General features: G+C 45.9%; 1 protein-coding gene across 2 annotated transcripts in view; it reads right to left on the bottom strand.

Moving 5' to 3' along the window:
- Positions 1-631: 631 nt before the first annotated feature.
- Positions 632-10448, bottom strand: part of REXO5 (RNA exonuclease 5) — a 37666-nt gene continuing 27849 nt past the window's right edge. For both annotated transcript variants that reach the window (XM_070761185.1, XM_070761186.1), the window contains 6 exons: positions 8631-8768; positions 7629-7721; positions 7153-7372; positions 4518-4693; positions 1957-2066; positions 632-838 (listed from right to left, as the gene is read on the bottom strand). In XM_070761185.1, coding sequence (XP_070617286.1) covers positions 763-838; positions 1957-2066; positions 4518-4693; positions 7153-7372; positions 7629-7721; positions 8631-8768 — 813 coding nt within the window. In that variant the 3' untranslated portion in view covers positions 632-762. The remainder of the gene's footprint in view (positions 839-1956; positions 2067-4517; positions 4694-7152; positions 7373-7628; positions 7722-8630; positions 8769-10448) is intronic.

The raw sequence follows: 10448 nt of genomic DNA, 5'->3' as shown, positions 1-10448 counted from the left end.
GCAGCAGAAGGCCGTCCCTGAGATAATCTGGTCCGGTGCCATGAAGGGCTTTATAGGTCATAACCAACACTTTGAATTGTTGGTGTAACATGGGCATATTTGGGAAAGCCCATGACTGCTCTTGCAGCTGCATTCTGCACGATCTGAAGTTTCCGAACACTTTTCAAAGGTAGCCCCATGTAGAGAGCGTTACAGTAGTCGAGCCTCGAGGTGATGAGGGCATGAGTGGACACAAACGCGCATGAGTTTTCAGAAATTCTCGCACGCACAGCCAAAGCAGAAGCAACATTGCACATGGAGCTCAATTTTCGCTACTTGTACCTTATCCGTACGGGTAGCAATCTGATACTGGGTTGAACCATTCTGTCCTCTCTTTTTTAAAAAATAAAAAAATAATAAAAAATATATCTAAAGCCAACCCTTTAAAATGTTGGTGTCCAAGAAACGGCACGGAAACTTTTCCAAAGTCAGGCTTCGTGGCTGAATTCGGTGCCAACTACCCTCTTTTCTGCTGCCCTCCCTCCCACACTTCCAGAAATTCCACCGACATCTGGCAGTCTGCAGGGAGACCTTTAAAAAAAAAAAATTGTTTCCTGCCTTAACAATGGAATTGAATTCTTCAGAGGGTTGGTTGCCTTAAAAAAATAATTTAATGCCTGGTTTTTGTTTTTTTTAAAAGAAGATGCTTGGCATCGCTCGGAGGTGTTCAGGAGGCTTGAGCGAGATGGGGAGTTTTCTTCCCTCCCCCCCAAATAAAAATTTTTAGCAGGAGGTAGAAATGTTCTTTTTTCTGCCTTTGATTCCCAAAAGGCTGAGGCTGTTTAAAGAGCCTGAGAGCCTGCAAGACAAAGAGAGAAAAAAAATGTGTGTTATTTTTCTTTAGGGAATGTCGCTTATTATTAATCACGTGAATTGCAGGAACAGAGAAAACTGAGCAGGTTAATTTGAATTACAGGTGATCCTCGACTAACTATAGTTAGTTAGTTAGTCATTCATTCATTCATTCAGTGCGGTCAGGCGGTAGGGGAAAGCGAGTTGAATGCTTGGCTGCATAGCTAGAGGTACAACAAGCAGGAAGAGGGAGATTGTGATCCCGCTGTATGGAGCGCTGGTGAGACCACATTTGGAATAATACTGTGTTCAGTTCTGGAGACCTCGCCTACAAAGAGACATTGATAAAATTGAACGGGTCCAAAGACGGGCTACAAGAATGGTGGAAGGTCTTGAGCATAAAACGTATCAGGAAAGACTTCATGGACTCCATCTGTAGAGTCTGGAGGACAGAAGGGAAAGAGGGGACAGGATCGAAACATTTAAATATGTTAAAGGGTTAAATAAGGTTCAGGAGGGAAGTGTTTTAGATAGGAAAGTGAAGCCAAGAGCAAGGGGGCACAATCTGAAGTTAGTTGGGGGAAAGATCAGAAGCAGCATGAGAAAATAATATTTTACTGAAAGAGTAGTAGATCCTTGGAACAAACTTCCAGCAGACTTGGTAGATAAATCCACAGTAACTGAATTTAAACATGCCTGGGATAAACATAGATCCATCCTAAGATAAAATACAGAAAGTAGTATAAGGGCAGACTAGATGGACCATGAGGTCTTTTTCTGCCGTCAATCTTCTTTATTTCTATAATAATAATAATAATAATAATAATAATAATAATAATAATAATAATAATAATAATTATTATTATTATTATTATTATTATTATTTATTAGATTTGTATGCCGCCCCTCTCCAAAGACTCGGGGCAGCTTACAACTATATAAACTATGAGACAATAAAAAGAAGTCAAATATAAAAACTAAGTTATAAAACCATTCATTAAAAACCCTAATAAACATAATAAACTAACCCAACATGCATACTAAATATTCATACAATTTGGCTGTTGTTGTGACTCCTTTGTGTGTAGGGTGAGAGAAGAGAGAAATCATAAGGTTTGTGTTCACCTGTCGGTGCCTGGTAACAGAACGAGGCAAAGTGTATTCTCCGGGACCCGTTCATAGAGTGTTTTGACGGTACGGTCCAGTTTCTTGATGGCTTTCTTGAAACCAAATTCCTGCAGAGAAATCGAGGCAAAGGCTTTTGTTGAGAGAGAGCAAAGCAAGCTGTTCTGTCGAACTCTCTAGTAGACTCCTCCCAAAAATTCACAGGTACAAATTTCAGACACACACACGTTTGAAAATTCAAAACAATGTTCTTTATAATGAAAATTCACTTAAACCAAGCCCTCTTTTGGTATAGCAAAGAGCACTGTCTCCAAACAAACTGGTAATTTGTACAAGTCCCTGATCAGTCCTGTGATACTTAGCTTGCAGCTGTGAGGCAATTCACAGTCCTTCTTCTTTCACAAAGTGACACACACTTTGCTCTGGTTTAGTTTCAAAGCGGGGAAACATCAGCACACAAAAGGTCAAAGTCAGTAAAGCAGTCAGGAAACACAACGATCAGATAATCCTCCACAATGGCCAAACCCACAGGCTGCTATTTATAGCAGCCTCACTAATGACCACAGCCCCACCCAACCACAGGTGGCCTCATTTTCTTTGATAATAATCTCTCAGTTGTTGTTGCCCATGCATCGCTCTCCGCATGCGTGGCTGTATCATTAACTCTTGTTCTGAAGCCAAGGAGGAGCTAGATAATTGATCTCCTTCTGAGCTGTCTGCCACACTCTCCTCCTCCCTGTCACTCCTGTCTTCTTGGTCAGAGGAGCCTTCATCAGCCGATTCCACCGGGGGCAAAACAGGCCTGCAGCATGTGGATGTCTCCCCCACATCCACAGTCCTTGGGGCAGGAGCTGGGCCAGAGCTAACCACAACAAAAACCATCCAAACTCAGAGAGGGCCAAGGACCCCTCAGTCCTCCTCCTTCCCTTCCTCCTCCTCTTCCTCTCCACCAACCCTACTCCTAGCCTTGATGATGTTGCCTAGTTGGGTAATGAAACGTCATCAAGAAAACAAGCAAGCTCAGACAGGACAAAAGATCTCCTCAATCCTCCTCCTTCATCTTTTACTCCCCTTTGCCTCCTCTCCACCAAGAATATCTACGGGACCGTCTTCTGCCGCATGAGTCCCAGCGACCGCTCAGGTCCCACAGAGTTGGCCTTCTCCCGGTCCCGTCAACTAGACAATGTCGCTTGGCGGGACCTAGGGAAAGAGCCTTCTCTGTGGGGGCCTGGCCCTCTGGAATCAGCTCCTCCTGGAGATTCATACTGCTCCCATCCTCCTCGCCTTCCGTAAAAAAGACCCATTTATGCCGCCAGGCTTGGGGCCACTAGATCTTAGCCCCTGATCAACGAACGTTTAGTATGTTTGGTTGAATGAATGGTGATGAATGCTTTTTAGAGTCTTTAAGTCTTTTTATCTATATTAATTGGATTTTTAGTTGCATTGTTATGTTGTTCTGATATGTTGTGAGTTGCCCCGAGTTATGACCTATAAAGCCCTTCATGGCATCGGACCAGAATATCTCCGAGACCGCCTTCTGCTGCACGAATCCCAGCGACTGGTTAGGTCCCACAGAGTTGGCGTTCTCCGGGTCCCGTCGACTAAACAATGTCATTTGGCGGGACCCAGGGGAAGAGCCTTCTCTGTGGCAGCCCCGACCCTCTGGAACCAACTCCCCCTGGATATCAGGGTTGCCCCCACCCTCCTTGCCTTTCGTAAGCTACTTAAAACCCACCTCTGCCACCAGGCATGGGGGAATTGAGATACTCTTTCCCCCTAGGCCTTTACAATTTTATGCATGGTATGTCTGTATGTATGTTTGGTTTTTATATTAATGGGTTTTTAATCGTTTTTAGTATTGGATTATTGTTATATGCTGTTTTATTATTGCTGTTAGCTGCCCCGTGTCTCTGGAGAGGGGTGGCATACAAATCCAATCAATCAATCAATCTCAGGGTTGCCCCCACCCTCCTTGCCTTTAGTAAGCTGCTTAAAACCCACCTCTGTCGTCAGGCATGGGGGAACTGAGATATTCCCTCCCCCCCTAGGCTTATAAAATTTATGCATGGAATGTCTGTTTGTATGATTGGTCTCTTAAATTGGGGTTTTTAAAATTAGTTTTTATATTAGATTTGTTATATTTGTCTTTTTTTACTGCTGTTAGCCGCTCCGAGTCAGCGGAGAGGGGCGGCATACAAACCTAATAAATAAATAATAATGAAACATCTGCATGAAAACCACCGTGCTCCGAGAGCACCAAGGACCCTTCGGGCCGCCTCCTTCCTCTCCCCCTCCTCCTCCTCTCCATCAACCGCAGTACTAACACTGATGACTGTTGCAAAACTCAACTATCTTCTTACTCAGCGATGGAAATTTGCTGTGTGTGTGTGTCAGTTTGTGCTCGTGCAGTGAGGACTACCGTCCTGCGTTTTAACCACTGCACCCTGCAGCGATCAGCTAAAGCTTCACTCGTCCCGGAACTGAAAGGGGAGAGGCTCCGGCTCTCGCCTTCCTTCTTCCGCCCCTTGTAACCTTGGCTCGCTTCAAGGCCAGGCGCTCACCCGATCCAAGCTTTGCTGCCGCTGCGTCTCCGGCACTTCTGCCCCTGCGTGGTCCTTTTCGTTCACCAGGCAGGCCCCCTGGAGGAAGGTGGGAGACGTGAGGGCTCTCCGGCTTCGGAAGGGGCTCCCGTGGAGGGCTTGGAGGGCCTTGGAGGCACATTCCGGGCTCTGGAATCCTGGCAGGGAGACCCCCAAATAATGCCAATTAATGCGCTGGGGAATGAGACCGGTGGCCTTGAGAATCGTGCAGGGGCAGCCCCGGAGAAAACGGTTTAAGTTAAGACCTTCCTTGTAATTGCTTCCCTTTCCTTCCTCCTTTATCCATTCGCCTTTCTTTTTTCTTTCCCTCCCTGCTTCCTTCCCTTGCTTCCTTTCCTTTCCTTACCCTGCTTAACTGTTCACCAGCTTTCCTCTCCTCCCTCCTTTTCTTCCCTTGCTTCCTTTCCTTCTCCTCCCCCTGTTATCATTCACCAAGTTTTCTTTTTTCCACTCCCTTGCTTGCTTCCTTTCCTTCCCCCTCTTATCCATTCACCCCCTTTCTTTTCTTTTCCTTTCTTTTCCTTTCCTTTCTTTTTTCCCCTTTCTTTTCTTTTTCTTTCTTTTCCTTTCCTTTCTTTTCTTTTCTTTTCCTTTCTTTTCCTTTCCTTTCCTTTCCTTTCTTTTCCTTTCTTTTCCTTTCCTTTCTTTTCCTTTCTTTTCCTTTCCTTTCTTTTCCTTTCCTTTCTTTTTTTCCCTTTCTTTTCTTTTCCTTTCCTTTCTTTTCCTTTCTTTTCCTTTCCTTTCTTTTCCTTTCTTTTCCTTTCCTTTCTTTTTTTCCCTTTCTTTTCTTTTCCTTTCTTTTCTTTTCCTTTCCTGCTTTCCTCATTTCCTGTCCTTTCCTTTCCTTCCTTTTTCCTTTCCCTTCTTGCTTTTCTCGTTCCTTTCTTCTTTCCCTTTCCTTCTCTTTTCCTTTTTTCCCTTTCCTCTTTCCTTTCTTGTCCTTTCCTCTCTTTTCCTTCTTCCTCCCCACCCCCTCTTATCCATTCCCCAACTTTACGTTTTTCCTTTCTTTTCCTCCCTCCCCTCCCCCTCCTTTATCCATTAATTCTTCCTTTTCCTTTTTTCCTCCCTCCTTCCTTCCCTTCCTTTCCCTTGCCAGCTTGCTTCCTTTTCCTTCCCCTCCCTTCCCTCTCTTATCCATTCACCTTTCTTTTCTTTTCCTTTCCTTTCTTCCCCTCTCCTTATCCATTCATCAACTTTCCTTTTTTCCTCCCTCCTTCCTTTCCTTTCTTTCCCCTCCCCTCCTTTTCTTCTCCATTCACCACCTTTTTTCTTTTTTCTTTCCTTTCCTTTCCTTCTGCTTCCTTCCTTCCTCCGCTCCCTTCCCTTCTCTCCCCTCCCTTCTCCATTCCCCATCTTCCCTTTCCTTCCTTATGACCAACACAAAAAGGCCATCAGATGGGTCCTGAAGGTCTAGGACTAGCTGTAAGAGTGAGGGTACTTTGGGGGGCTGTCAAACCAGGGGAGGAGGGAACCCAAAGAGAAAACGTAAGGCTTAATGAACTCAATCTGCATAGTCTGGAGCAGTGTTTTTCAACCAGTGTGCCATGGCACACTAGTGTGCCGCGAGACATGGTCAGGTGTGCCGCGAAGTTCAGCAAAAGAGAGAGAGAGAGAAAGCAAGAGAAAGAGATAAAGAGAGAGAAAGAAAGGCAGGGAAGGAGGGAGAGAGAGAAAGCAAGAGAAAGAGAGAAAGAGAGAAAGAGAAAAAGAAAGCGAGAGAGAGAGAAAGAGAGGCAGGGAAGGAGGGAGAGAGAGAAAGCAAGAGAAAGAGAGAGAAAGAGAGAAAGAGAGAGAAAGAAAGCAAGAGAGAGAGAGAGAGAAAGAGTGGCAGGGAAGGAGGGAGCGATAGAAAGAGCAAAAAAGAGAGGAAGGAATAAGAGAAAGGAAGAGGGATGGAGAGAGAGAGGAAGGAAGGAAGAGAGAGAAAGAGGGAGAGAAATAGAGAGAAAGGGAGGAAGAGAGAGAGAGAGAATTTTTTTGTCCAAACTTTTTTTAGCCCACACACACTCCCCCCCCCCCGCTCAATGTGCCCCATGATTTTGTATATGTAAAAAATGTGCCGCAGCTCAAAAAAAGGTTGAAAATCACTGGTCTGGAGGACAGAAGGGAAAGGGGGGACATGATCAAAACATTTAAATATGTTAAAGGGTTAAATAAGGTTCAGGAGGGAAGTGTTTTTAATAGGAAAGTGAACACAAGAACAAGGGGACACAACCTGAGGTTAGTGGGGGGAAAGATCAGAAGCAACGTGAGAAAATATTACTTTACTGAAAGAGTAGTAGATGCTTGGAACAAACTTCCAGCAGACGTGGTTGGTAAATCCACAGTAACTGAATTTAAACGTGCCTGGGATAAACATAGATCCAGAGTCTTGGGAGAGGGGGCGGCATACAAATCTAATAAACTATAACTAACTATAACTATATCCACCCTAAGATAAAATACAGGAAATAGTATAAGGGCAGACTAGATGGACCAGGAGGTCTTTTTCTGCCGCCAACCTTCTATGTTTCTATGTAAAACGAAGGAGAGAAGAGCCAGAAGAGGAGAACATCGTCTTTGGAGAAGAGGCCTTATTGGGGGCCACGCTTACTCAGAAAGCAGTCGTTCCTCTGCCTTCCAGTCTGCTGATCTTTGGGCCAGAAAATGGACCGCAAGCCTTCCAAAGGGCCCAGCTGTTCCTGCAGTTCCGTCTCCCCCTGGCATTCCCTGAAGCCGGCCACGTAGAGGACGCCTTCGTTTTCGGGATCTCTTTCCAGCTCTCGCAGCAGCATCTCCCCTTCGAGGGTCATCTCAGTGACCGGCCTCTGAACCTGAGACAGAGGAAACCAAAATAGAGCAGTGTTTCCCAACCGTGGAAACTTGAAGATATTTGGACTTCAACTCCCAGAATTCCCCAGCCAGCGAATGCTGGCTGGGGAATTCTGGGAGTTGAAGTCCAGATATCTTCAAGCTGCCAAGGTTGGGAAACACTGAATTAGAGGACAGAAAGAAATGAAAGGCCTGAGATTTTTGCAGACTTCGTTCTCTCTCCACTCTGGAATTGATCAAGGTGAGCTCTGAGCCTACCTTGAGGGCAGAGCCTCCGATTTCTGCTCCGTTCAGGCCTTCCAAAGCCAGCTGGACACTTTCCAAGACTTCGTATTGAATACAGAGATGAGGCTTTAGGAGAGACAAAAACAGCCCCCAGCAGTTAAATGAGGGGTTTGGTGCTTCCCAATACTTTAATGCTTCTTTTCATCCTGCTAAATTCCTTCCTCCCTCCCTCCCTCTTTCCTGCTAAATTCCTTCCTTCCTTTCCCCCTTCCTTCCTTCCTTCCTCCTGTTAAATTCCTTCCTTCCTTTTCCTTCCTTTATAATTTTTTCCTTCCTGCTAAATTCCTTCCTTCCTTCCTTCCCTTCCTTCCTTCTTCTCCTGCCTTCCTTTTCCTGTTAAATTCCTTCCTTCCTTTTCCTTCCTTTATAATTTTTTCCTTCCTTCCTGCTAAATTCCTTCCTTCCTTTTCCCCCTTCCTTCCTTCCTCCTGTTAAATTCCTTCCTTCCTTTTCCTTCCTTTATAATTTTTTCCTTCCTTCCTGCTAAATTCCTTCCTTCCTTTTCCCCCTTCCTTCCTTCTTCTCCTTCCTTCCTTCCTCCTGTTAAATTCCTTCCTTTCTTTTCCTTCCTTTATAATTTTTCCCTTCCTTCCGCTAAATTCCTTCCTTCCTTTCCCCCCTTCCTTCCTCTCCTTCTTTCCCCCTCCTATTTGTTTTGCAGATGTGCTTCTGTTAATATTTGTTTATGTCTTTTTCGTGTATTATTATTTTTTAATGTTTAAATTTCAATATTTTTTTTTAAAGAGAAGAATTTACAGTCACTTAACAAAAAGGGTTTTTTTGTCGGGACAAGGAGAGGCTGCTTCGTGGTTTGGGGAATCCCAAGTCAGAAAAAAGTTCAAGAACCTGTTTTAGGAAACCGAAGATCAACCAGAGATGGGAGGGTGGACAGAGGAATTCGGCAGCCTCGCTTCCCCTCCTGAGATTTGCCCCAGCCGCGGTCCCGGAAGAGCAAAAATAGTTTTGACTACTTGCCTTCAACGTTTCTGAAATGACCCGGATCGTCTGAATGGGGCCACATTTCCTAAAGGCTTCGTCCACAGTCTCCAGACAAACGTCTTTGGTCAAAGGGCCTACGTAGACGGTCAGCAGGTCCGAAAGCTTGGCCCTCATCTAGGAAAAAGATGTTGGGGGAGAGTTTTGCGCGCACTATACCTAGTTGAAGTCTTCAATGAAAAATACTGCAGCAGGCTTTCTTGTAAAAATATATTTTACTTTTCTTCTTAGCAAAAGACGTCTCTAAATAAATTATCACAATACAGTGGTACCTCTACCTACGAAGGCCTCTACTTACGAACTTTTCTTGATAAGAACCAGGTGTTCAAGATTTTTTTGCCTCTTCTCAAGAACCATTTTTCACTTACAAAACCGAGCCTCCAAAACAATAATTGGAAAAGGCAGGGAGAAGCCTCCGTGGGGCCTCTCTAGGAATCTCCTGGGAGGAAACAGGGCCGGAAAAGGCAGGGAGAAGCCTCCGTGGGGCCTCTCTAGGAATCTCCTGGGAGGAAACAGGGCCGGAAAAGGCAAGGAGAAGCCTCCGTGGGGCCTCTTCTAAGAATCTCCAGGGAGGAAACAGGGCCAGAAAAGGCAAGGAGAAGCCTCCGTGGGGCCTCTTCTAAGAATCTCCAGGGAGGAAACAGGGCCAGAAAAGGCAAGGAGAAGCCTCCGTGGGGCCTCTCTAGGAATCTCCAGGGAGGAAACAGGGCCGGAAAAGGCAGGAAGAAACCTCTGTGGGGCCTCTGTAGGAATCTCCTGGGAGGAAACAGGGCCAGAAAAGGCAGGGAGAAGCCTCCTTGGGGCCTCTTCTAAGAATCTCCAGGGAGGAAACAGGGCTGGAAAAGGCAGGGAGAAGCCTCCGTGGGGCCTCTCTAGGAATCTCCTGGGAGGAAACAGGGCCAGAAAAGGCAGAGACAAGCCTCCATGGGGCCTCTTCTAAGAATCTCCAGGGAGGAAACAGGGCCGGAAAAGGCGGGGAGAAGCCTCTGTGGGGCCTCTCTAGGAATCTCCAGGGAGGAAACAGGGCTGGAAAAGGCAGGGAGAAGCCTCCGTGGGGCCTCTCTAGGAATCTCCAGGGAGGAAACAGGGCCGGAAAAGGCGGGGAGAAACCTCCGTGGGGCCTCTCTAGGAATCTCCTGGAAGGAAACAGGGCCGGAAAAGGCAGGGAGAAGCCTCCGTGGGGCCTCTCTAGGAATCTCCAGGGAGGAAACAGGGCCAGAAAAGGCGGGGAGAAGCCTCCGTGAGGTCTCTCTAGGAATCTCCTGGAAGGAAACAGAGCCGGAAAAGGCAGGGAGAAGCCTCTGTGGGGCCTCTCCTGGGAAGAAACAGGGCCTTCACCCTCCCTGTGGTTTCCCCAATCACAGACATTATTTGTTTTTACATTGATTCCTATGGGAAAAATTGCTTCTTCTTACAAACTTTTCTACTTAAGAACCTGGTCACGGAACGAATTAAGTTCGCAAGTAGAGGCACCACTGTATTATCATACACTAGTATTACATCCGCCACCGCAACCACCCGCAAACCACTAAGCACTAAACCGCCAAGTCACAAAATCACTGTAACAAACCACTCATTACAAAACCACACAGCACAAACCACTCTATAAGAAACCACACTCATGCAAGGGTGTTACTCAGTCAGGCGGTAGGGAAAGCAAGTAGGATGCTTGGCTGCATAGCTAGAGGTATAACAAGCAGGAAGAGGGAGATTATGATCCCGCTATATAGAGTGCTGGTGAGACCACATTTGGAATACTGTGTTCAGTTCTGGAGACCTCACCTACAAAAAGATATT

The sequence above is a fragment of the Erythrolamprus reginae genome, chromosome 9 (genome assembly GCF_031021105.1).
Source record: "Erythrolamprus reginae isolate rEryReg1 chromosome 9, rEryReg1.hap1, whole genome shotgun sequence".
Lineage (NCBI taxonomy): Eukaryota > Metazoa > Chordata > Lepidosauria > Squamata > Dipsadidae > Erythrolamprus > Erythrolamprus reginae.
The sequence above is the reverse complement of the archived record's forward strand: the minus strand, read 5'-3'. Positions and strand labels throughout refer to the sequence as shown.